This window comes from Prunus mume, linkage group LG8 (assembly GCF_029339155.1).
Source record: "Prunus mume cultivar Tortuosa linkage group LG8, ASM2933915v1, whole genome shotgun sequence".
Classification (NCBI taxonomy): Eukaryota; Viridiplantae; Streptophyta; class Magnoliopsida; order Rosales; family Rosaceae; genus Prunus; species Prunus mume.
The window spans coordinates 8,911,118-8,938,423 of NC_142705.1; the positions used below are offsets into that span (position 1 = coordinate 8,911,118).

At 36.5% G+C, this 27,306-nt stretch overlaps 4 protein-coding genes and 2 pseudogenes across 5 annotated transcripts; 2 read left to right on the top strand and 4 right to left on the bottom strand.

The window, feature by feature from the left end:
* Positions 1-681: 681 nt before the first annotated feature.
* LOC107881731 (putative F-box/LRR-repeat protein At5g02930) lies at positions 682-1,772 on the bottom strand (annotated as a pseudogene).
* A 2,335-nt stretch (positions 1,773-4,107) lies between these two features.
* LOC103339913 (putative F-box protein At1g49610) lies at positions 4,108-6,279 on the bottom strand. Its single transcript, XM_008243269.2, has 2 exons — positions 6,142-6,279; positions 4,108-5,270 (listed from the first exon to the last, which is right to left on the bottom strand). The coding sequence occupies exon 2, from the start codon at positions 5,259-5,261 to the stop codon at positions 4,314-4,316; it is 948 nt and encodes a 315-aa protein (XP_008241491.2). The 5' UTR covers positions 5,262-5,270; positions 6,142-6,279; the 3' UTR covers positions 4,108-4,313.
* A 1,070-nt stretch (positions 6,280-7,349) lies between these two features.
* Positions 7,350-9,075, top strand: LOC103339915 (caffeoyl-CoA O-methyltransferase 6-like; annotated as a pseudogene).
* Positions 9,076-11,127: 2,052 nt separating this feature from the next.
* On the top strand, positions 11,128-13,580 carry LOC103339905 (F-box/RNI-like superfamily protein). Its single transcript, XM_008243260.2, has 5 exons — positions 11,128-11,349; positions 11,475-11,621; positions 12,695-12,830; positions 12,943-13,041; positions 13,254-13,580. The coding sequence occupies exons 1-5, from the start codon at positions 11,261-11,263 to the stop codon at positions 13,461-13,463; spliced, it is 681 nt and encodes a 226-aa protein (XP_008241482.1). The 5' UTR covers positions 11,128-11,260; the 3' UTR covers positions 13,464-13,580.
* A 178-nt stretch (positions 13,581-13,758) lies between these two features.
* On the bottom strand, positions 13,759-17,431 carry LOC103339906 (PLC-like phosphodiesterases superfamily protein). The gene is given in 10 exon segments (XM_008243261.3): positions 13,759-13,971; positions 14,307-14,756; positions 15,410-15,496; positions 15,583-15,803; positions 15,890-15,982; positions 15,985-16,192; positions 16,294-16,392; positions 16,674-16,811; positions 16,960-17,082; positions 17,177-17,431. Coding segments are annotated over 9 exon segments (1,290 nt in total). The 5' UTR covers positions 17,300-17,431; the 3' UTR covers positions 13,759-13,971; positions 14,307-14,558.
* A 2,073-nt stretch (positions 17,432-19,504) lies between these two features.
* On the bottom strand, positions 19,505-27,183 carry CLF (SET domain-containing protein). 2 transcript variants are annotated; one of them, XM_008243263.2, is made up of 17 exons: positions 26,906-27,183; positions 26,094-26,198; positions 25,679-25,989; positions 24,805-24,966; positions 24,276-24,360; positions 23,947-24,102; positions 23,810-23,857; positions 23,660-23,731; positions 22,866-23,578; positions 22,095-22,230; positions 21,772-21,995; positions 21,487-21,618; positions 20,681-20,771; positions 20,496-20,543; positions 20,291-20,419; positions 20,131-20,208; positions 19,505-19,945 (listed from the first exon to the last, which is right to left on the bottom strand). In XM_008243263.2, exons 1-17 carry the CDS (start codon positions 26,966-26,968, stop codon positions 19,754-19,756), a joined length of 2,745 nt encoding a protein of 914 aa, XP_008241485.2. In that variant the 5' UTR covers positions 26,969-27,183; the 3' UTR covers positions 19,505-19,753. The 2 variants fall into 2 exon arrangements, with proteins under 2 accessions (XP_008241485.2, XP_016651808.2); XM_016796322.2 differs by having other exon boundaries at positions 26,893-27,150.
* Between the last annotated feature and the right edge of the window lie 123 nt (positions 27,184-27,306).

The window sequence follows — 27,306 nt, forward strand, 5'->3', positions numbered from 1 at the left end:
ATGCTGCGCGTTGTTTAGCAATAGCCACCTATGAAGGAGGATATGATGATCTTCGAAGGGAAAGGACCACAACTACATCCACAAGTCTAAATTGGATTTTGACTAAAGTGGAGTTGCTGATTTTTTCTTGAGTGCTTTTGTACGTAGCTTGTAGTACCACCCCTAGATAAAATCAACAACTTTTGCCACTATCATTAGTCTTTTTTATTTATTAAAAATCAATAATAATAAAACTGAAACATGCTCTTATCCGTGTATTGTAATTTTACATAAGCATCATGTGTGTGATACTTCTGATTATATAATGAATATATGTAAAACTAGTATATATAAAGCGATGAATTTTGTCTGCATTTCAAAATATTTTGAAGTTTCCAAGTGTACCTTTTCTTTCGCACTCGAACTTGATCTTCCTTTATGTATATTAAATTAGTTTAGAATATTACTTTATAAAAAATAAAAAAAAACCCTAAATATATAATATTTGTTACATAAAAAATCTATCGGACAATTCAACAATATTACAAAATAGAAAATCTTTACCTTAGAAAATTGAAAGAAGAAAAAGCTAATTAGTAATTATGTAACGGCTGGGATTATAATTTTGTACTGGCTTAACGTTGTTTTTCACGTCAACATAATTGTTTTGTAGGTAATTAGTAAATGGGACAGACAGGGGACCAGACCACTCACATCCCTGTCGCTGTCATGTCCAAGCCAACGTCACCTTAACCAGACACAAAATAATGTAACCAAAATATTTTTCAATATCTTTCAATCTTTCTTCATCAAGATATGTGTCTTCTTCTGATTGGGTTAGACGATACCTTCTTCTACTACCCTACGTGCGGGACCACCAGAGTATCCGTGTCACCATCAACACACGTCACACACGTCTGATCAACACCTACACACATCTTTTAGTAGGCCCTGGTTTAGGATCCCCACGTGTCAAAAAAAGAAGAAGATATGATGATTTGAGTACGTCTCCCATAAAATGATAAGTGGTAAGATTGGTTACCCTAATTAGGCCAATCCATTTTAACTCTTCACACCTCCTCACCACGAGCGTCTTCACACAATCATGTGGGTCGAAGCGCGCAAGCTTTCAAAACCCAAGCACCTTTCCAGTGTCAAGGACTCGAGCTTCGAGCAAGAAGAAAACAGACGAGGCTCTGCTTCTCCAACAAACTAAACATCACACAAAACAAGGTTCGTGAGTGTGCTAAATCGATCAACAAAAATATTATCTGCCCTCAGTTTGCATGTACGCAAGGAGACATGCCTCAGTTTTGATCAGAAGCAGATGTGTAGGAAAGTTATAACAGTCAGTTGTTGTCCAATCAGTTACGCTCCGATAATTCGTCACAACTGAAGGCAAGCTCAAGGGTTACAGAAAAGTTGATCCAGCCTTTGAAGTAACGAGGATGCTCGTTTCCAATGCAGCATTGAACCTTGAAGGATTCAATCTTGGTTCCCGAATGTGAAGCTAAGACTGCTTCTGTGCTTCTTTGGAAATATCTCACATTCCTAATGGAAACCATTCCATGAGTATATGTGTTTGCGTAATTCGAAATTATGTTAGGCCAATCAAATTCCAGTCTGGACTTGTGTGCATAAATGTTCTTCCACCTTCGTGATAACTTGCTAGTGCGTATCGCATCTCTCATACTCAGCAAGTTAACAATTGTATGAAGAACATCATCAGGCAATGCACTAATGTGATCCTTGTCATTGTGGTTGGAGGTGTCAGCTGATATTCCTCTCTCTTTTCATGGTTTCAATCTGATCAAGAAAATTGCAATGAAATTAGCAGGAGTTTTGATTTTCTTATGGCACATCATATATGTTATAAGGCTAAAGTATCATTTTCACATATACATGGTGTTATAAATCCTATGTCACTGCAGAGCATCCAATTCTCACAACAAGAACAACACAAAGCCCTGGTGAATTGTCTTCTCATAGGCTTCTGTGTACTCACTCACCAGTTAGATTAGCAAGATTAGCTAGCTCCATTTCCCTCTCCCAGTAAGACCCCCTGACTGACCAACCCGCTGCCGAGCAAGAAAAGGAGATTGAATTCATTAAGCAAAACAATTACGAAGGATAAGAGCACCAACATATATGTTGACCACGAAATCCTCAATCAAGAGGGAAAAACAGAAGATCAGCTACAAGAATAGCATAGACATTAACAAAAATCATCAATCAACCGAGAAAGGCATAGGTCACCTCAGATGATACAGAAATTAGATAAAAATAATATTCAGAGAATTAAAGTTGAGGAAAGGCGGTGTTCCGAATAAGTGGAGAGAAAAAAACCCTCTCTCCCAAAAAACCCTCCTAGAGCCGTTTTCACTTTGAGGGGGGAGGAGGCCCTTGTTCTTCCTTTCCTCCCCCCTCTTTCTCTTCCTCCCTCTCTTCTCCAGAGACAAATGGTTTTCTCTCATAGGCGATTGTGATTTGTTCTGATTTTCCTCCAATCATCATAGGCGATTGCGTCTCAGCGTTGGATCTCTACCTGCGTTTTGACGTCGGATCTCTACCACCATCTTTTTTGCGATTTCTTTATGTTCGGAATAAGTCATAGAGACTCTGTAGATTCTCTGTGAGTTTTCACCTCTCCTTTTGTGAGAGCTTTTCACCTCTCCTTTGTGAGAGTTTTATTTGTATTGTTATGGCTTGGTTTTTTCAAGCTTTGTCTATTTTTGATTATTCTGAATTTGCAATCTTAGTTGGGATGCCTATGCTAGAGTTTATTCGATCCTGTGTGATCGTTAGTGGAGGCGCACCAGATTGTCTTAATTTTGTTATTCGACCACTCCGTTATTGTAATCGCCCTTTGTGGCTAGTTTGTTTTGGGTTCTTGTGGCTAATTGCTTTTTTGACTGAATTATGAATGCAATCTTAGAATTTCTCAAAAAAAAAAAAGTTAAGGAAAGGCGTTATACCAGCTCTGGTTTCAGAAGTAGTTAAGTGGAGACGAGAAATGATTGATGCCTAGCTAAAATTTGTTTCTCTGATGTCTCTCTCACTTTGTTTTCTCCGACGTCTCTATCGATGTCTCCCTTTGTTTCTGTTGTTTGTCTGAAACCAAGTGAAAGGGAAAAGCGGTTTATATATGTAAGAGTGGACTGCAAAATCAACTCACACTGACACATTGTATGAGCCTCGTGTCAGGCTGTCAGCTCCATCTCAAATTCCCAGTGAATGCATCCACCTCAGCTATCTCATATTTTTCGCTTTCCAGATTCGTCTTAGTCGGTTCCAAATTTCCTGAGTGTAACGCATTTTACTTGCCTATATATCTAATTTTGATTAATCTTATTGAGATTTATTGTCTTTTTCTTGAACATTTAGTCCACTTTTTCTGGCTCACGAAAGTGTGCACATGGAACAATATTACTCTTCTGCCTTGAGCCTAGCTAGGTTATTCAGAGGGAACTTCATGACCTAATTTAACACTGGGATAATCCTTAGATGTCAATGCAAAATGGAACAAAAGACTGGACTTAGATGTAATCTTAATTCTTATCTATTGGCGCTTGCGCCTACTGTATTTCTTTGCGGGGTTTTGGCTCTTCGCACAGCCCGGTGTATTATTTTTTCTCATTTTTAAATAATAATATAGGGGGATAGGTGGGCGGCTCCAGAAAGTGTAGGTCCTTTCTCCTTCGGAATTGAGAGTGGATGTTTGCATTATGTGACCTTCACTGAGGAGCTAATCTCGCATAATCCTCTAATAATAATAATAATAATAATAAAGTTAATTAAATGACCGTTATTCAAAGGTCTACTCGGAGATGAAATCATTTCAATGGTCAAGAATGACCGTTATTTCCTCTATTTAATTCAAACAGCCAACCCAGTCTTCAAATCACATCTTTCTTGTCCAAAGCACCATTCCAATGTCAAAGAGTCAACGTTGGACCAAGAAGAAACACACGCACGTGGCTCTACATCTCCAACCAGCTTCTATGATGTCCTCAAGTTATTGATATGTAATTATCCTGTGTTAGATGTAGAAATTGAATTGTAAATTGTTTTGTACCTTCTAATTGGAAATTTACAATATATTTAAACAGTCGGAAATTTTTTTATATATGGAGTACAATAGCAATATTAACTGAAAACAAGAACCCTCTGCTCATAATGTTGACATTTGAAGAGTAAAGATCCAAAATCACAACTACAAATCAATGTATCTGAAAGCAAGTCTAAAAATGCTCTGCCTTTGTTGAATTGTATAAGCTCGAGAAATTTTTGTATGTTTTGATTACACCTAGTCCTTCACCCACATTTAGCCACAACTAGAGTGTGGTAATGGGATTAATAAGTTTCTCCAACCAGGCATAAAAACTACGCACATTAATCCGCTTCAGCATTAAATGGACATCCTTCAGATTGGGAACCCTTCCCAATCTTAATTGTAGTTCTGCGTGGTCTCCAATACAATGAAAAGTGGTAAGATTGATGACACTAATTAGGCGAATCGATCTCAACCCTTCACATCTCTTCACCACCAACATTTTCAAACAATCAAGTTTGTCAAAGTGCAAGCTTTCGAAACCATAGCACCGTTCCAATGTCAAAGACTCAAGCTTCGAACAAGAAGAAAACATGCTGGGCTCTACTCTTCCAACAAACTTGACATCACACAAAACTAGACTCGTGAGTGTGCTAAATCGATCAGTGAATATATTATCTAGCCTCAGCTTGCATGTACGTAGGGAGAGATGCCTCAGATTTGATCCTTCACCACTCGGAAGCAGATGAGTAGGAAAGTTATAGTAGTCAATGGCTCTCCAATCCGTGCGCTCGGATAATTCATCACAACTGAAGGCAAGCTCAAGGTTTTTAACCCCCTTTGCTATAGCAAAATTGATCCAGCCTTTGAAGTAACGAGGATGCTCGTTTCCAAAGCAACATTGAACCTTGAAAGATTCAAGCTTGGTGCCCAAGTATGAAGCTAAGATTGCTTCAACGCTTCTTTGGAAATTTCTTACATTCCTAATGGCAACGTTTCCACGAGTATATGTGTTCGCATCATTCGAAATGATGTCTCGCCAATCAAATTCCAATGTTGACTTGTGTGCATAAATGTTCTTCCACCTGCGTGATAACGTGCTAGTGTGTATAGCATCCCTTATACTTAGCAGGTCAACAATTGAACAAAGAACATCATTAGGCAATGCACTAATACGATCCTTGCCATTGTCGTTGGAGGTGTCATCTGATAATCCACGCACTCTTTTCATGATTTCAGTCTGATCAAGAAATTCTCTTATGTCATTCATCCCAAAATCAATTAGTAAGAAGTGAAGAGGTGCAATATATATATATATATATTATGATGATATAAGACTAAATTATCACATAAACATGTTGTTATAAATCCTTAATCACCGTAGCGCATCAAATTCTCAACTAATCTACTCCTAACAAACGAGAACAACACAAAGCCCTAATGAACTGTGTTCTCACAGGCTTCTCCACTCGAACACAACAAATGATTAACAACAAAGCCCCCGAAGACATTATATATTATTTAAGGCTCTAAATTCTATGTGAGACTCTCACGCTCATGGATGGACTAGAAAGACCTAATCTTAAAAAAAACAAAAACAAAAAGTGTGTAGAATGAGTTTATGTATGTCTTAAGAAGAGATTGTTTTGCCCGAGAGATAGACAAGAAAGATAGCCAACAAACATTATTTGTTTTATATCCTGGTCACGGAATTATATAATCAAATATGAAAAATCAACCACCCAAAACCTTCCCCTATTTTATTTTGTTTTATATCCAATTTAAATCCAAAAAAATTTCCCCATTTCAGCCTAGCAAACTATCTCCATGTCCCCCTCCCAAAAAGACTCCCTGACTGACCAATATGCCACCCAAGCAAGAAAAGCAGATTTAATTCCTTAAGCAAAACAATTACCAACAACAACATATACATTAACAAGAAATCACCAAACAAGAGGGAGAAACTCAGATCAGCTAGAAGAGCCAACATATACATTAACAAAAATCATCAATCAACCGAGAAAGGCATAGGTCACCTCAGATCTAATCATACAGAAATTAGATAATAATAATAATATTCAGAGAATTAAAGTTGAGGAAAGGCGTTATACCAGCTCTGGTTTCAGAAGTGGTTAAGTTGAGACGAGAAAGGGTTGATTCCTAGCTAATGTGTTTCTCTGATGTCTGTCTCTCTCTCTCTCCCTTTGATTCTCTTGTTTGTCTGAAAGGTCGGTTTATATGTAAGAGTGGAATGCAAAGCAACTCACACTGACGCATTGTGTGAGCCTCGTGTCAGGCTGTCAGCACTATCTCATATTTTTTCCCCTTCCAGATTCATCTTAGTTGGTTCCAAATTTCCTTATTGTAACGCATTTTACTTGCCCGGATTGACTTTGATTATTTTGATTAATCTTATTGAACTATTGTCTTTTTCTTGAAGAGAGTCCATTTTTTCTGGCTCACCAAAGCGTGCATATGGAACAATATTACTCTTCTGCCTTGAGCCTAGCTAGGTTATTCAGAGGGAACTTCGTGACCTAATTTAACACTGGGATAATGCTTGGATGACAATGGGAAGAAAATGACTGGACTTATTAAATCATGGATTAAATGACTTGACATATATATATTTTTTAAGTTGGCTCTTATATGAAGAGATATAGAGTGATACTGTATTTCCACATCAGCCGGTGATATTACTGCAACGTGTCCTTTTTAAAAAAGAAAATTAAATTTTTTTCACAGTTAGAATTTGTCTTTCAACTTTACCCTAAATAAAATTGAAAAACAGGAAAAAGAAAACAAGAAGCAGATTGTAGCAGTTTCCCACCCCGATGCCGTCAGCAATCTGCCTTCCTTGCACTGCCATCCCTTGGCTGCAGTCCCCCTCCAATAATGCCAACATCAAACAACACCACCCAAAATGTGGTTGAAAAAATTAACCAAAACAAAACAAAACCCATTTACTTGGTTGCCACATCAATAATTACCCTTCTTTCACTAGGGTGTTGTGTCATAGGAGATGCTCTTGAAGATTTCTGGTTTTATGTTTAATGGGTTTACACTGATTTTCAAGGTATCTGGCTTTTTCTTAATAGGTTTAACTTTTCACCGATAATGGGAGGAGTGCCTCGTAGCTTCGGGGTAGAGTACGTTTGGTTGATTTGGTCCAAGGCACATCCTAGATACTGTAAAAATTCAATGATCGATGTTGACTTATTGTTATGTTCTACTTCTATGGCCAGCAAGCAAGCACCTCAATTTTTCACTTCTATAAAGCAGCCAATTAAGCCTGAAAACTAAGAACAAGGTATACGTAATGGCTTCTGATCCCGAAGGGCAGCAAAAGCAAGCTGGTGGGCGCGGGGAAATTGGCCACAAGAGTCTGTTAGAGAGCGATGCTCTTGACCAAGTATATATATTTACATATTTGATGTCCATAATTAATATTTTTCATTGCATTTTATTTTTCTTGCTCTTTGATTTGTTTTTGTTTGCTTTTAATTGACAGTACATACTTGAAACCAGTGTGTGCCCAAGAGAGCCTGAACCCATGAAATCGCTTCGCGAATTGACAGCAAAACACCCTTGGTAAGGTGGCGGCTTATCATATATTGTGTACATATGTTTTGGGTTTGTAAGAACTGAAATTTTATTTCTTTTATGACAAAAAAGGAATGTCATGGCCACCTCACCTGATGAAGGACAGTTCTTGAGTATGCTTCTCAAGCTTATCAAAGCTAAGAACACTATGGAAATTGGCGTTTATACTGGTTACTCTTTGCTTGCTATTGCCCTGGCTCTTCCCCAAGATGGAAAGGTCAACAACAGCAATGCTAGCTAGCATTTAATAACAAAAAAATCAACGATATTCTTATCGTTTACAAAAAATAATGAGTAATGTTCTCTTATCAGACTTTCTGATCCGTGCTTATGTAAATTTGGATTATTGATCAAGTTGATTCTTACTTGAACGTGTATGGTCCAAATTTACAGTTTAACAACATAAATAAATCTGACAAGAAAACATTATCCAAAAAACAATATAGCACACCAAGATTTTGAGATCATCTCAACTTGTTAGATTATATATGGATGGGTGAGATACACATTATATGGCATGCATCTCAACTATATATATATATATGTATACATCATGCCTCATATATATATTTTTTCTTTTAATAACCTTTCCATCCATGATATTCATGAATATAATGATTTTAGATATTGACATGGTTTGCGTATAATGATTTCAGATATTGGCAATGGACATCAACAGAGGTGGAGCTAGAATTGTAAAATATGGAGGGGGGGAGAATAGAAAACACAAATATATATTATTTTTAAAAGGGCCATTAATTTAAACTGCAAGTTTTCTATTAGTAAGTTGTATATATTACATTATATAATATAGGAGAGAGGTCAAAAAAATGAGAGGCCAGGGCCACTCCAGACCTAGAAATGCCTCCGCCACTAAACATCAACAGTGAGAATTACGAACTGGGTTTGCCCATTATTCAAAACGCCGGCGTTTTGCACAAGATTGACTTCAGAAAGGTCCAGCCTTACCTGTTCTTGACCAAATGATTGAAGATGTAAGTAGGTCCATAACCGGCTATCTAATTAGCTGAAAACTTGATGCTGACTTGTGATTAAAAATTGTTATTAACCTTAATTACTACTGCAGGGAAAAATCATGGAACGTTTGATTTCATTTTCGTGGATGCTGACAAGGATAATTACTTGAACTACCAGAAGAGGATCATTTAGCTTGTGAAGGTTGGGGGAGTGATTGGCCTCGACAACATCCTTTGGAATGGGTCTGTGGTGGCCCCACCTGATGCCCATTGATGAACTACGTTAGGTTTTATAGGGACTTCGTGTTGGAGCTCAACATGGCTCTTGCTGTTGATCCAAGGATTGAGATTTGCCAGCTTCCTGTGGGTGATGGGATTACCTTGTGCCGCCGCATCAGCTGATCAACCCACTCTACCGAGACTTGAGATCAATTTCTCTTTCATCAAAGGAGAATCTGAGTTCAAATCTCATACTCTATCATTGTCAATTTCGAAAAAGAAAAAAAGACTGTTGTCAAATAAAATTAAATAAATAAAAACTACATACATTCTTGTTTGTTTGTGATACCATGCATGTATGATGATGCCATGAGAGACAATTACACAAATGATATGATTGATTGAAATGCATGTATGATGATGTGTTACCAACATTGCATGAACAATTACACATGTATGTTGTGAATTTTTCTGAACTCTCACCATACTAAAGGGTTTATAATTCAAGTAATTAAAGTTAATTGCTTATGGATTCGGACTAGAATTGGTTAGAGTTGGGGAGTTTGGTCAAGATTTGACATGTATTTTATAATGATGGCCTTATTTCTTAACCATTGAATAAATTTAATCTAACGATTAAGATAAGATCTCATTTATGGCCCTCACTTAATTTAGTTTACATATAATGCCCAAATTTCACTGACCCAATTAGATCCGTTGTACACAGGCACAAATGTCCAGTCAAAGGCTCAACAAGGAGATAGAGAAGCCAGAACGAGCAACCACGTGGCTAGAATTGAATGGAGGAAATTACAGTGACAAACATTTTCTTCTATTTCTTTGATGTTTTTCATGTAACGACACCGATAGACGAGGAGTGCACGAAAAGTACATGAAAAAGATGGACGTGGACAACTAAACCCAGAGAGATAATCCAGCATGTGATTAAAATAGACGTAAAGCAGTGTAAAAGAATAATAAAAAATGGAGAATCTGAATGATGAAAATAAGGTAAAATGATAGGCCGGATTCCGTAAGAACACACCCCACCAAAAAAGAAAAGTAAAATATAAACCAATGCTATTATAATATTTTCTATTTTTTAAATTTATAAATAATTGACGGCAGTGTTAAACTTGAGAATGATGACAATCAGAAAATGAGAAAAATAGTGACTTAAAACCTAAAAGAATAAGAAAGAGTTCGTATGGTGATTATTTTGGCGTGTCAATAATAATTCTATCTTTTTTGTGTTTGTTTATACATTTCTAGTAGTTGTGTTTCTTTTTCCTTTTTTATCATAAAGGAAATAGAGATTTGAATCCTCTTCACCAATAGAAGGAGAAATATTGCTATTCTGACAAACAAAAGAAGAAGTTGTTGAGCAGTATTTCTTAGAGCATGTCCAGTGCTTGGGCCTAGGTTGGGCAAAAGGTAGCTCCAAGCTCCAAAACCACCTCCAAGGGCAAGGTTCAGCCCTGGCAAGAGCTGGGTTCCACGAGCCCAAGGCAAATTCTAACTGAGCAGAATGATACTAAAAAAAAAGGAAAAAGGGAAAAAATTGAAAAAAACAAAAATTTAGATTTTTTTAATATAATAAATACCTAACCATATTCTTTACTTCCCACACCAAAAACTCTATACAAATTCATCTCATTATATCCATGTGAATAGTATTTGTCATTGTCCTAACCTTTTGGGGTGAAACTAAAAAGCAAGGCTGCCATTGTTTACGTGAATAATGGCAGCCTTACCTTGCCTTTGCTTTTGCCCTAACCTTTTGGGGTGGACTTGCTTAGTTTAGCAAAGGACTCATTAGTGCATTGGTTTTGAGCAATTACTTCCTAAGACAAGGTTCTGGGTTCGAGTCCTAACATCCGTTTAGTGTATGTGAGTTTAATATATTATCTCCCATCTTAATAGAAAAGGTTTTCAAAAAAGAAAAAGAAAAAAAAGAAGTTATTAGTTTAATATTTTAAATACTGCTATATCAACTGTAATTAGTTGTCCAAAATTTGCAACCTATACTAAATTAATAAACATAATTGCATCATTTTAGAACCATGCAATGAAATTTAATAAGCTTTTCTTTTTATATAAAAAATCTAAAAAATTTAAATAATAAATAAAGATGATTATGAGAAAAGACATAAAGGCATGACGTGTGCACTGCGAGTCCTTAATTATCGAAGGAGTGGGGTTGTTGCTTGATTAATTCTTTGGGAAAAATGACGAAAACATGAGCACATCTTGTCCAGCTTTCCATTTATTTATGGTCTACTGGAAAAAAAAAAAAGTACACGTAACTTCTCTATTTACAAGTCTTACGACTTTTTTCAAGGTTCAACGTGATCACGAAAGCTGAAACTTTGAGAGCCCAAAAATCATTTGGACTAACAATCTCTTTTTTGTGGGGTTGAAAACACTTGGGATGGTGGGTGAGGCCGAGATTGATCGGTTGCCAATAGACCTCCTGGCTCATATATTTGTTCTGATCACTTCCTTCACTGATTTAGCCCAGTAAGTTGTTCATTTCTTTTCCAAATTATATATCATCATCCTGATTGTTTTCAATTTTCCTTTTTTTAAGTTCTGGGTTGTTGGTTTTGTTGTTGATTTGGGTTTCTGTGTGTGAATTTGTGAAGGGCAAGCAGTGTGTGCCGGAAATGGAAACAAGGGGTGAAGCAGTCTATGGGTCGCAGAGAGAGTTTGAGCTTTGCTGGGTGGAAGATGGACGATGACTCCACTGCACGTCTGGTTCGCTATGCTTACTGCCTCAAAGAGCTCGACATGTATGTCTTCTATCTCTGTTTTTTTTAATACTTGCGATAGTCTAAACTGCAAAGGGAGGAGCATTTCTCACTTGAACCTGAAACCTCTGGTCTGCAACTGTCAAGGCCTTTACCGCTAACCCTGTTGGCATTTTCTCTCTGTTTTTAGTAGGTCTCTTATGTGTTTAATTCTTCATAGTTTGATTCAAATTTTTTTTTTCTGTCTTTAATTCTTTTTAAGTGGTTGAGGACATCTTGAAAAGCAAAGGTTTCTGAATTTATCCATTTTCTTATTATTTGGAGCTCTAAGTGACAAAATTACAAGTTATAATGCACATAAGTATGTAATGTACTTTTTAGAGTCAGATAGACTGAAAAGTCACACATTATTTTCTGGGGTTATTCAGAAAGCTTCAAATTTCTGTTTTCTGTTACTTTTATTGGTTTTAGTTTTAAATAAAAGGTCTGCCAGTGCTTAAAGTTTACCGTGCAAACTGCATTGCATCGGTGTAGATACTGAAATTTAGGCAAAATACTTAGAAGAAGAGATAATTGTGCTCTGAACTATAAGGGGTACATTAGATGTGCATGAGGTTGTGGAGATGTATGAGGTTTGTTGGGTATGTAAGATTCATAGAGTGGCTTATGTCTTATTAACAAGAACATGAAGGTCTTAGGATGAAATTCAGGATTCCTAGCCCAATGTGATGTGTCTGGGTTGGGATGCATATTCTCATTCAGATCTCATTAGTTCAATCACTTCTGTGAAGATTAGGTTTCACTCGAGAAAAAAGTTCTCTGCATTGGAAGTGTTCTTCCTTTTTCGGGTTAGTACCACTACTAACCCATGACTCTGCACCTAATGCCGGGTTTAACAACACAAAAGATGTAATCGTTCTGCACGTTTCCAGCTTTTTCTTTTCCATCAGATTTGAGTCTGGTTAGTTACAAGCATTTGATTTTAGATATCTGGTGTCATGTGTAGCAGCATTTGGCAGGAAATGGCCAATACCATATATGTACGACAATATTGAAGATGTACCAATTAGGTTAATTGATTATTTTGTTTTTGATTTCTCTACTCGTATACTCAGTTCGAGGAGCCGTTGGGGTTGCCAGATAAGTGACAGCGGATTGTACAGAATATCTTTGGCAAAGTGTATCAGCAATTTAACATCCATATCCTTATGGGGCATTACAGGGATCACAGATAAAGGTGTTGGTCAGCTGGTATGTGATAATCTTATTTCAGAGCACAAACCCGCTTGAGCAGTTCATGATATAAGTTTGATTGAGCGCTTTTGCTTAGATCAGATTCTCATTTGACTTTATTTTCCATCAGATATCCAGAGCTAATTGCTTGCAGCACCTGAATATTGGTGGTACATTTATCACAGATGAGTCATTATATGCCATAGCTGATAGCTGTCCACACTTAAAGGTAAGCTGTTAAGTGAAATTAGAATCATTTTGTGCCACAATGTTCAGAACCCCCAGTTTTGTTCAGATGCATGCCCTCGCCTTCCTGTTCCATTAATCGATATCTATCAGGCATTAGAGTAGGCCATTTTCCCAAATGAATTTTATGGAATCTGTTTGTTCTGTAGATGGATGCCAATTTCTAAACCTCTGTTGTGTATTGTTTATCTCCAGACTATTGTCTTGTGGAGCTGCCGTCATGTAACCGAGAATGGCCTTCTTGTTCTTGTAAATAGATGCCGCAAGCTTGAGTCCATCAATTTATGGGGGACCAGAGTTGCCGTGGACTGCTTCATTGCTTTGCTTACTATCAGTCCGGCACTAAAGATAAAACCCATAGGACTGCTATTAAACGTTGATGCTTCGATGTTGCCGGTTGTATAAGCTGCTCATTCGTATAGTTGCTTTTGTACATTGCCATATATATTTTATTTCTTCAGCTCAATGTCCTAGATGGGAAGTTTGAGGTTTATTTATCAGTAACCGCAGGTTGTTTTCTTAGTCTCTTGTTCTGTATATAATTCACATGAATCACATCCACCGGTATTATTTTGTGCAAGGTGTGAATAAAGGTTGAAATGATTCAAAGAAGATGAAGTAAAGAGTACATTCTATGGTTGAAACTAGACCATTCGCGGGCTGAAGGTTGAATCTGAGTGAGTGCAGCGTAAAGATGAAGTAAAGACCTAAATACCTCTTCCGTTTTACGATATTGACATCGAAATCGAAAAGGAAATGAAAGAGAACAGTACCTAATTAATAGTGGGAAAAGCAAACCAAAGAAATACAACAATTAGGAAATCCTAGTATTGAGAATACGAGCACTTCTACAAATGCTAGGCCGTACAATCCCCTATTCATACTACGCACACGCCATTCCCTAACAAAAGACCTGAAAACGCAAAAGAAACGCGTTAGTACTCAATGCAATGTTTGATTGTGATAAAAATATGCGTATTCCACATTATACACAAATCAAACGTATAAAAGACAGTCCAAACTCATTACAAATGTCAAAATGTGTATTCGACCAAAAGGAGTGATGTCTATTTAAAAAAGCAGTAACCAAGTGAACTCTTGACCACCAACCATATGTAACAAAGTAAGAAATAGAAATGAAGTTGATATGTACTAATGGGATATCCGTATTGAGCTTCTAAGGTAAAAGGTGAAATATATACGGTGCAACTGTCAACATATCGTCATGTCACGAGGAAGGCTACATACCTGAACTGATTCCTGGTACATTCGTGGTCCTTCATGGTCACTATCTACTGCCGATGCCTCTGCAACTCCATAATTCTTGTCCCAATAGAATCAGAAAAGTTTTTCATTTACAATCCATATGTCATTACTCTACCAACCACAGAACCACTACTTGACCTTCCACTCAACTAGGCAGTTCGTAACTGTTATCACTCTAAATTTTAGTATGACATAAAAGAAGCACCCCAAGAAGTAACTCACTAATGAACTATCTTAGTATTTAGACGTTGCAGTCAACCAAAATGCCATCAATGGAATATAAAACATAAAGACAACCAAGCGATTCGGAGAATAGACTGTTGACGCAGAACTTGCAAACTGAACAGAGCCTGTAAAGCTTCCTGCATTATTGGTCACTGGACTTCTAGTTGGTATAGAAACATTCTTGCAAGATCCAAAAGGTGCTCCAGCCTGTGAAAACCCAACAGTAGAGTGTTTTCTTACAATTATTACTATAAAAATTGGTGTGTCACCACAAGAGTATAGGTAGATCAGTAGAACCACCCTAAATTGCCCTTTGATAAGTCAAGATTTAAAACAGAGAATCCAGAAAGTCTTGGAATAATAAGATGTTGAATCAAGTTCAACTCCAACATACGTCGCATAACATTTCAGTGTTGGGACAAAAATGAACATGTAAAGATCATAATTCTTGACCTTGAAAAATGTTCTCATTGAAATGATATAAAACCTTTCAATCTTACCCGGACTCAAAAATACTACTTGGAAGCAGATAGAAAGCAGAAGGAAAAGGAATACATTTGAATCAGTAATTAGTCTTGACATGTAGACCATTTCTAGATTCAGATAGGCACCTATAATTAAGTTGACATAAAATTATATAAAATAAAATAAAACTCTGACATTTTGTACAAACAATGTTTTTAGTTTTAGACAGATAAGAAATGTTGGAAAATTTGGTGAGTTGTTGGACAAATTGTTAAGGTTGGAAGAGTCAGAATCAGGCCACAAGACTTTTTAACCACTGGTTTGGATGGTAAAAAACAATAGAGAAGTTCACAAAGAACAAAAATGAAATATGGAAAACAGTACTGCAAACAAACCTGGCAGGCACTGACAGTACTACACCCACAAAGTGTCCGGCCATTCATTCTATCAACAGCATCAAACACACCTACTCCATCACTCCTCTGCATTAATATCATTTTATACTAGTTAAATGCCTAGTTGCATGATGTTTTAGTATTTACTTCTTCCTTCGCTAAAATTTCCATACCATGTAAAAGTTGACTGCCAAAAAATTTGGCATCGTCCCTGCTGCTTTGTAACAGGTACCAACCATCTCCTCAAGTGAAGTTGAATGCTCTTTGCAAGCTTCAGCTTCAACTGGATATGTTGGGAAATAATTTTGGAAGAAAAGAGACACACTTTTTGAATTAAGTGGCTTTGATTCTTTTCTCTTTGGGCATGAGCCTGGTTTGACCCCAGGATCTCCAGCTGAAACCCAGTAAGCATTCAGCTGTTAACTATACAATTCAAATATAATTTGAATGGAAGATGGTATTTCATATATGATTACTTACATTCGTTTTCCACTATATACTTCCATTGATAAGCTATTCCTTCTAGTGCTTCCTTTGAACCATCAGAGGTGAAAACAAGAAGGCGGTGGTTCTCTTGACCATCTCAGTCACAGTGGGCCAATCTTCACCCTTCCTCGGCATTTTGGATACAGGAAACCAATACTTGTCTAACCCAGCCTTAGTAAATAATGTTGTTAATCCTTTTGGAGCTTTCACATAGTCCTCCAGTATAATGGTCACAATCTCTGTTGGGTTCTGACTTAAAAATGCTTCCACTTCTGTCAAAGTGTTAATTGCAGGTTGCTGTGAACAACCCAATGCACACATTATAAACAGCCTCTCAAAACTATAACCATAGAATTCACATAATAAGTGTTAAGTTGACAAGATGGAAGAGAGATTACAAATGCAGTGAAGTTGAAACATTGCCCCCGAAAAGAATGGCAAAGCCAGATATCGTTCTCGAAATCGTACACATCCAACATCAGTCCCCTCACTCCATTCTTAAAACAGTATCACACAAGTTAAGACAGAGGTTTGTATAATTAAGGAATAAGAGATGCAATCACAGATAATTTCATTCTAATTTTAAATTCCAAGAAACAAAGTAAAAGAAAGGAATAACATTCCAAACGTATCATACTCTGCTGTTTTCAGTGACTTGATGATTTCGTTTTTAAGAAACTAAAGAAACAGAAACCGTAAAGTTCAATTCTCATCTCCTTAGTTTCTCCTCAAACTCTTAGAAACCAAAACTGGCATAAAGAGAACTGAAAGCACATACCCTTAACTGATTAGTAACAGTGTCTTCTTGATTGAAAAATGTCAGTCTTTGAACACCAGGCAAAGGCGGTGCATCAACGATGCTGAAAGAGTTATGAGTCACCAACCATGTGTACTTGTTGAAAGGCAACCCATTAATCTACAACATCAAGAAATTGCAAAAAACTCCTAAGACCCATCATCAAATTCATTCAAAGAAAAAAGGAGCCAACAACAATTTCTTGAATTTTGCTCAAAATAGCTCAAACCCATCACAAATATACGAATTTGAAGTCCAAAAAGCTTACAATTGAAGTGGGTGCGGTTGCTTGGCCTCTGGTACAGACGGGTTGATTCTTGCCCGAAGCAGGGCAGTTGCCACAGTAAAGACCTGGCCCACAGTCTGTGGCTGCTGCACAAGCTTCTAGAACCTGTAAATTATTGAACTTTCAGCTCAAATTCAGAGAGAAAATGCGAGACTGTACAGATCTTGAGCAATCAAATGGGGAAAGTAAAGAGAGAAACCTGGCAAGCGCCATTGGAGCAAGCAGCGGAAATGGTGACGAAGACTGAGAAGAGTAACAGAGAGAGGTAACCAGCTGATGAGGCCCTGCATAAGCCTCGGTGGTCTGCGGAGCACGGTAGCATGGCAATTTGCTTATGCAGGGAGCTCCAAAAGCCACCGCCCAGAGAGAGAGAGAGAGAGAGAGGAACTGAGGCAGTCTCGGAGACAAAGCAAAAGAGAGAATTTTTACTGCTGAGGGAGGGTGACAAGTTTTTGTGTCTTAAACGCGGGCTTTATCACCTTTAATTTTTCTCTCTTTTTTTTAAGGAAAAAAAGCAGCACTGTTTTTTTGTCTGCCAAGGTTCCATTGCTAACCCTGTCGTTTTCCTTTGTTTATTCTTGTTATCTACAGATGTTAAATTTATATTTAATGGAACACATTGACATTTTTCTACCTAAATTTATATTTACTTTAATTTATAATTTTCCTTTTTTTATCTTTAATAATTTGACTGTTACAATAATTATTTATTTGACATATCGGATGGAGTGTAAAACTATGTAAATATCAAATTGCCACATCATCCATCAAATTTAAATTTGATGTTTGGTATTTGACATCTCCCTTAAAGACGCTCCTCAATTCACCTGGTATGTCAAATAAATATATTACTTTATTGTGTGTTTTCTTTTGTGTTGATACACCTAAACCCTTCAATAAACAATGGGGAAAAATGAATATTTGACGCTACCTTTTCATGCTATCTAAATTGGTCGTCGCACCCTCAAGCGCCAATGTCTAGTTAGAATTTATGTTTTTTGTGTGTGGATGTTTTGTTGTCTAATTTTAACATTATCCACTCTATTATAAATTTTACTCATTGGTTGGAGATGCTCTAAAAAGTTATTTTTTCGACTTATGAGTTTTAGTTCATATGATTAAATGCGATAGCAGAATAACTTATTTGTAGGGAATGTTTCTATTTTTTCTCCTAATAAGTGATCAAGTAACTAGCTCTTGAGTATATATTGCAAGAGGAAAGATGTATACACAAGTTTCTCCGAATAAATGAGAAATTACTAAGTTTGAGTGTAAATTGTATGTTTTATAGAAAAATAAAAGCCTTTAGTCAATTCCGTATTTAATAACCCTAAGAAAGCCCTAAGCACCTCTCCCTTTCCTTTTTAGATGAATTGGATCTTCACTTCAACCACACATTTGACTAATGTTTCCAAACAATTTAAGATCAACGGTAATGAGTTTGGCAGCAACAAGGATATGACCTATGAAGAAAAATGAGATATTTAGTCATATACTTATTCTTAGCACTAATAAGATAGATAAACCATACATCATTTAATTTTTATAAACAAACTAAAAAAAAAACTCAAAAAATGACAGCTGACCTTATCGAATTTAGTTTTGATTATTAAATTACTTTGATGTCCTATTGAGTGTGTTGGCTTTTTTATAAGATTTTGGGGTTGGGTTTGTTTTAAGAAATCAATGGCAGTTTTATAATTTAAAAGAAAAAAAAGGTTTTTTTTTTTGTTATGTTGTAAATGGACTTTGGGTGTGTTTCTAAAGTCCATTTCATATAGAGTTTTTTCATAATTTGGGTTCCTATATTGGATATAATAATGAATCTCCCAAGAAAAATTGGATTATCTTTTTCTTTTTTTTTTGGCCTGAGAAAAATTGGCTTATCTTTCCCTAGAATGAAGTGTTCCTCTTTATATACAAATTAGTTGGACAAATACACAAACTATAAAAAAAGAAGCACCATAAAAGGACCTACTAGCATTCGTATAGTGTGTGTGAGTTTAGTATACTATCGTCTCTCGTAATAAGAAAGGTTTAAAAAAAAAAAAAAAAAAAAAAGCACCAAGTATTTTCTGAATTTAACAATGAATTTTTGCTATATATTTATCTTTTTCTTCTTTTTTTCAGTGGTCAATGGTGGTTTGTCTTTGAAAGCTTTGGATTTTTGCCACAGATGATAAGGTACATATAAGTGCCTCTCACATGGTAGGGTAGGCTTCAGCTCAGCGACTTCAACTGTAGGGCACTTGGGTCGGTAAGAAACATTAATGTAAAAATGTTGTCAGCAGTTGGTTCTTAGTTGTAAGTTCAGTGTCTAGACAACTTAAAGTTGCGTCCAAGAATAGATCTTTTATAAGGCCAGAGGTCCAAGAATATATCAAAAGGGGGAACTTAGGCAATCTGATTAGTCAAGGCATTAGGTAAATTGGATACATCTAAGCTTTTAATAATCAGAAAATAGTTGAGCCAGTCAAGGGCAGGAATGTAATTTCAGATAACGACCGTTGCCTTCAAGTTCTGTCTGTTGGGTGAAATTCATGTCAACTGGTATTTTTGATTCAGTATGCTTGTAACTTTTCCAGCTCAGGAAATACATTGGAAATAAACATGAATTGTTAGAAAATAAATACTATTCAATTTCTGCTTTGAGAAGGCAATGGCCTCTCAAACAAAATGATCAAGAACACATCTGTGGTCAAAGAAAATGATGCATCTTTTACCTGTAAAAGAATGGCCAAAAAAATTGTAAATCTAAGATTAAAATTGATTCAGGTTAAGCAAGCTTCTTTGCACGACCACTTGAAGGAGCACCGTCATCCTTCTTGGATCCCGATGCCTCAGGCTTCCGAGCCCAGGCAGGAGCTCTATCAGGCTCATAACGATAATCGTAGAAAAGTTCCTCTCCTGCAGTAATCCGTTCCTTGGCAAATATGCCCACCCTATGATCTCCAGCAACCATAATGACCTGCCGTGGAAGGGTTCAATGTAAAATCTACAATTTTTTCAAAGAAAAAAAAAAGCCCCTATACATGATGCTTCTATATGTCCAAACAGTTCTTACCCCAAAAGAACAACAAATCAAAATAGTTCCAATTTTAAATCATGTGACACTAAGTGGGGAATCCCCAAGCAACGACGTCAAAAGGGTACCTTTGCATAACAATTCGGATCTGGAGCATGGTTGGCAAACTTCAATTTGTCACCCTTTCGATAGGCATCAAGGACAAACTGTACAAGACAAATGCTTATTCACACCAGTGAAAAAAGAGAGGCTAGAAATCACATGGAATCCGAAGGTTGAAACACATACCTGATCGTTCAGATTGAAGAGAAATGATGAATTTTCACGGTCATATATTTTTCCACGCTTATCTGCTTCCCGATGTGAGATCAACTCCCCAGTATACTCACCAAGGTATTCATGCTTGCCGACGCTATTCTGCAGGGTGGCTAGGAAAATTAGCCAGCAGCAAAAGGAAAAGCACGCACAAGATATCTTAAAATTGAGACACTACCTTTAAGAAAGCACCCCAGCCAGATACGTCAGATCTTCCAAGTAAGACCTGAACGTACATGAGAATAAAAGCAGTCATTACTAGAGGACTTCAATGTCCAACAACTTTAATACATTTTCACTTAAACGGCAGCTTCTGACCATGCATCTATAGTAGGAAAGAAATAGTAAAGAGAAGTTGATTACCCTCTGTTGTTGTTTCAGAAGCAGCTTCATATTTCTACACTCATAATTGTCACCTCTTTGGTTTGGAACCCCAAGGGACCCATCACCACAACTGCAAATGACATTGAACAGTTCCTTATAGCAGAAAGTTGAACAGAGAAAAAAAGCAGCTACCATTTTGTATTTATAAAAGTGAAACACAAATACAAACTCCAAATTTAATTTTCTAAAAAAAGAAAAAAGGGTAATTTTCACTTTACTACGGTAAAGTTTACCAACTTTTAGAGTTCAATACATCAAATTTTTTTGGTCTCAGTAGCATAGACAGTTGATTTTCTTACCACTTTCATACACGCCGTTAGTCCTTCTATTAACAAGTCTGTTAAATGCTGACGTGGCAACAAATGTGCCACGTAGACTTACTCATATGATGACATGTCGTCCACATATATTATTAAATAAATAAACAAATAAAATAATAAAAATAAAAACCCTCTCTCTCTGCTCTCTCTCAGCTCTCTCTCCCTTTTTAATGGTTTAATTCAGTCTCTCATTACTTAATTTTAACTATCTGATTCTAAAATGTGAACACTATAGAGATATACAGAGCCATAATATAGCCACAGCTTTTTTAGGCATAATAAATTAAAAAATGGCAAAGTTGAATGTTCTCAACACTAAACGTTTAGCAAAAGATAAATCCAATCACAATAAGGCACGAGCTGTCTGAAGCACATTGATAATACCATGCATCATAGTCCAAACCCATTACTAAGTGATACGAAAGGATTTTCCACCAAAGAAAAAATAATCAGTTATAAGCTCACCTGACCCAGCAATTCCTACAAACATCCGGATCACATTCCCTGTCCGCAGCAAAGCAGGGGCACTGACGACTCCGGCATTGACTTTTCGCACAATGACAGCCCCTAAATCTATTCTTGCAAGTCTTAGGACACCTAGAAAAAAAAGTTTTTTTAAAATTATTATTGGATCCCCTCAAGTCAATGGCAAATCAATGAGGCATGCTGCTGACCAAGATAAAAGTTCAGAAAAAGAAATTGAGTTATCTACCCTTTTCAGCAATAATTAAGAGGAAAATAAACGCTCACCCACAGTACTTCTCGCAACAAGTCCCATTTTGTAGACAAGAACACTGCTTTCCACAAGCTGTTTGGCAAGTACATGGATTATACTGCCTGCAAGGCTGATCTTTTCTCTCAGTAATTCGTTTCCTGATTGAATGGTAAGCAGCAGATTTCCAAGTATACTTCAAGCGACGAACTCTACCCCTTCTACGTAAAAATCTTGATCTTCTTCTTGCTTCATTATTACCCTAAAGTTCAAAATAGAATTATTTGTTAGGGCAGGGAAGGTCTTGCCAATAAGCAGATAAGCATATGCAGAAAAAGAGCATAAATCCATAAAAATCAACCTTGGAATGTCCTTCAACAAGGGAATTTGCAGCATCACCTTCTTGGCAGGACATCTTACTCTCTGAGTAATTCATATACTGAAAAACCTCCCAGCAATTTTTCATACCATTTAAAAGGTTCCTTGCTATTAAACAGCTGTAATGAGAGATGTGAAACCCATTATAAGGAGACAGGAATAAGTAAATTAAGTATTGAAAACTTTCTACATCTAGCACAATTACACCATATATTTCAAAAGTTCAGGCAAACTGATAACGTAATATATCCACCCTAGGAACTTATCAGATTGTAGATTGATTATAACATTATAGGATTTCTTTTTTGGGTCAGTAATTATAGGATGCTATACATTACAAACTTAAGGATACACATATATATATATATATATATATATATATAGAGAGAGAGAGAGAGAGAGAGAGAGAGAGAGAGAGAGCTTCCATTGAGGGATCCCTTAAATAAGCTTATTTGGAAGACACCCTTGTAGGGCCCACTACACATTGTATTTCACTAATCCAAATTGTCTAGTTTTTAGATAATCATTCAAACATCATCTCTATAAAAAATCACTTGAATTTGATATCATTTGACTACTCAATTGAGTTATTGAAATTTTAGTACTTTCTTGAAGCACTGTATTCATTGATTTTGTATGACACAATTGGATGTCAACACGGTTTCCGATTTGTCTAATTTTTTGCAAGGATGATCTATGAATGTAGATGGTAATGTATATGTATCGACGGAAAATACAAATTATATCCACTGACCTGTTCCTGCCAAAAATCTCTATGCCTTTATCGAAAAGGCCTTTTTCAATAGTTTTCCATGTTTTATCATCACTTAATTCTTGTTTATAAATGTTTTCATCCACACACTCTTCTTTCCTCAAATTGTCATCACTACTAGTACCAGGTGGATCAGCGATTATCTCATCTGATGAACCATCAAGAACATCGACCGTAACTACTTTGTGTCTGCCCTTAGTAGGTGATTCCTTCCTCCTAAACCCTCCACTGGTAGAAGATTTCAGATTCTTTTGTGAAGAAGAACTAGTGTCTTCATTATCTTTGCATGAATTTGATCTAAGCTTCATATCACTTGGACAAAGACCAGCATTAACAATGGAATCAGAATCAGAAACCACCATTTTCTTCTGCCTCTTCTGCATGCAAACTAGAACACGCTCTGCAACTCTCTTGCTGTTCCTCTTGCCAATTCCACTTTTTCCTGCTAGCTTAGTCTTTGAGGGTGTTTGATGATGAGTAGCATCCTGCCTGGGTCCATTCTCTGAATCACTGCTTTCTGAGATGGCTTTTGCATTAGATGAAGCACTTTCACTTTGGCCAGACTTTACCTTCTTTCTAGCAGATATAACAGAAGACTTCTTTCTCGTTGACATTTGAGCACCATCTAATGATGTGACATTTTTTTCTTCAACATCACCAGAGCTCACTCTAGCAATTCTTTCAGATTTCAGTACCTGAAATGAGACAGTTTTAAACCACATAAATCATTTGTTTGCCAATTCTTTACAACATTCCCAGCTACACAACACACGTACTGATCGATAGCAATTTGGACCACATGATGCATTTTCGGCATCCGGAGAGCTCCAAGAAGGTTGTTTCTCAGCCTGACAATATTTTTCTTTATCAGTGCAGGGTATAAAAGTCTGGTCCCACATTCAGACAGCTATTAAACAATTACTTACAGGAAAGACAAGATCCTGTGAACATCCATGTAATCTGCAATCAAACACCTGCCAAAAAGAAACAGCAGAAGAAACTACTAAGAAAATATATCACAAAAAAAGAAACATGCAAGTGAATTTATAAAAGGAATACTTACAAGGCATCGACGACAAAATAGGTTGTCAAATGAATCCAGAGCTGCATCTAGATCTTTATCAAGAAAATAATTCCCATTTTGTGAAATGTCTTCATTATCCATAGTTTTACAACCCCCCACAGCCTCCTCTTCCTTTACGAGAGTATCATATCTTGCCTGTATAAGACGTTTGATGGTGTTTCATATCTCTGTAAAGCCAGCACAAAGCAAATGGGAAACGGCTGGACCAAAGCTTACACTGACTGGTTTTTATCGTGTTATAAATTGGACAGAAGCATGGCAGAATGGGCAAAGTAGTCCAGTAATATAGAATAAAGAAACTGACATACCTTGACTTCAGAAGGACTTCTAGAGAAACACTGTGCTAATGACTCCAGCACTGGATCAGAGAAGCCAACTTCTTTTATAGCCATGCTGGTAAATTTAATGGAATGACAAGTGAACTAATTAGTTCACTTTGCATAACAGTATTAAAGAACATATACTTTTCTCCATATGTATAAAGGATAAGTACAAAACTGAAATTGTGAATCCAAGATGAAAACATGGGTCTCAGACTATATCGTGGCACCTGAGGACTCTACATATAGGTCATTTTAAATTAACATGTTTTCGCAAAAAGAAAAATATTGCAAAATAATTCAATTAGCTCAGTTGTACTCAGTACAAAAATTGACTTTCCTTTTGGTCTCTTTCCCTTGCACGGTTGTACGTTCAAAATTGATCTAGACGATAGGAGGCTGTGTCCATCCAAGAAAGGGGGGAACAAGTGACAATAACAAAAAGAATTTGACTCTTCCAACTAAAGTTCAGGACTATCACTAAGTATATCACATTAGTTAACATGGTTAAACCAACCTAAGTATGTAGTCTTCAGATTCAACAAAGTCCCTCTTTTCATCTTCTTCATCAACTGCCTCCTCCTCACTATCACTACATATAAGAGCTTCACCTCCATTTTGATCATAATAAATTCTTCTTCGACCTAACACTGACTGATCCTCCGTCATCCTTTGGTTTCTGCAACATACGTCAAACCATAATATCTCAAACAAGCTCAAATAGGTTGAAAAGGCAAAGAGGACAACACAATTATATGAGAAACTCGTTATGGTGCTTCGTGATACTAATTCAATTCAGTGCACGATGACACACATTTGAACAGGTGCATGTAAAATATATATATATATATATATATATATATTTAAAGCAATAATGGATGAATGTAATCATGCAACATTGTCTAAAAATTGCATGATTCAATTGCAAACAAGGCAGAAGAAGAGGAAAAAGAATCCAATAAATATTATGAATCTTATCTTGTTTATAGCAAAGTGTTCAATACATAATAATAAATGTTTATTTTTGCATACTAAATCTATTTCAACTATCACTCAATAAAATGTCCATAAGATATTAATTTCAAACTACGAAAGAATATGTCAAACTCGGGTGCTTACTGAAATGTAATCGATTTGCTATGCACTGATTCCATTCTCTTTCCTAGCTCTTTCCGTGAACATAGATTAAATTATATCATAACTAGGTGAAGCTTTGTAGAAGAGCTCGAAAATTCATAAGTAAACTTACAAATCAACTATTATGTTCCACAATGTAAAACATATAACTCCACCTCAGACAAGTAAACAAAGGTTGTGCACATGTGAGATTGATATGCAACACAAAGATATAATACAAATCATGAAAAGTATAGATTATGTGAAGGTTGAACCTGTCCAAAAATATCCATGTAGTATAAGGAGGTAGTCTTTTAACTTCCGGAAGCTTGATAGGACGAACAGAACTCTTGACTGCAACATTAGATTCTAGAAGAACTGCTGTGGACCCATGGCCATCTTCTTGAGAGCCATCCTTACTTACATCAATTCCATTTTGCAAGGCAAATGCATCTTTTTGCCTCTTTGTCAATAGATCTACACTTTTGCCAATATCAATAAACCTATTACTTCCTCTTTCCATTGACAATTTATACAAATTGCTAGTGACACCAGCCAACCTCTGCCTGTTTTCCTCCATTCTTTTCTGCAAAAGAACAAATACCGCGTATTATGATGCCAAAACTTGATAAAGTCCTATGACTTTCTGATACCAATGCAACAATAACCATAAGGTCCTTAGGGATGCACCTTAATGGAAGTACCCCGGTTAGAAACAACTTGCTTCTTTAGGGAATCTATGATCAATGAAATCTCCTTCCGGGTTACATCCATGTTTTCTTGTGATGCCGTCATCTGTACAAAATAGATGATAAGTTTGAGCCCACTTAAAAACCCTAAATCATTAAAATAGAAAGTAAAAAAATCCAGACAAAAAGTAGAGAATGAATAAGCATGTAAAAGTCACACTGGAGTTGAATAAACAAAGAACAAAGGGGCTCCAAGAGATCAGGCAGCACTATCTATCAAGAAGTTGAGCACAAAAAGCTCAATAATTCCGTGCTCTTTTTATTATTTTTTGAAGAAAGGAATATCCACAATTTCTGTTGCAATAAACTTTTAAAAATGCAAGCCAAGAAGAGAAAAAGAATACGGCTAGAATCCTTGAGCAGCGAAACAATTCTGGCAATGTTTTAACACCATTCCTAAGCTGGAAGATATTTGTCGAAAGTACATGGTAAATGAACTGGAACTTAAATAACCTCGTTGAAATTGGCACTTAAAATCTAACTGAAGCAGAAACCAAATAAGCAATGCTGCTAATTATCCCTCTTTACCAACCCACATTGATAAAATTCATACATAATTGCACTTATATTACATCCATTTATTAAATTCTCATAAAATAAATAAACAAATATATGCACAATATATATATGTGTGTGTTTAGGCACACACATTGACCGGAAATATAAGACCTTCCAGTAATGACAGAATTTAAACTGGGTTTTCATGCATTTAGAGAGAGAAAGAGATCGAGAAAAAGCACCGAAGGCTTATACCGGAGGTTCCTGGTGAGGCTCCGATCTATTGGCAGAAGCTGAAGGCGAAGCCTTCGACGCCATTGTCGGAGACGAAGCTCGGGGAGGTTATTCCGACCCGAAACTCAATTGCGGTTCGGATCGCTTCCGATTCATACAAGAGGATGTTCCGGATAAGAGTGAGAGGAATTATACGGTTTAGGGTTTGGGAAGAGAGGAATTTTGGCGGGTCGGGCTTGAAACCCTAGTCACGTCTCAATTTGGGAGGGTCCGGCTTAGGATTTTTGGGTCGTTTTAACGAGACGTATTGCTTTTGTTTTTGTTTTTGAGTATGAATTGTATTCTTTTTTTATTCTATGGGTTGGAAATTTCAAAAAAAGGTAACTTATTTGGTGGGTTTGGTAATGGGAAAAAGTTAAATA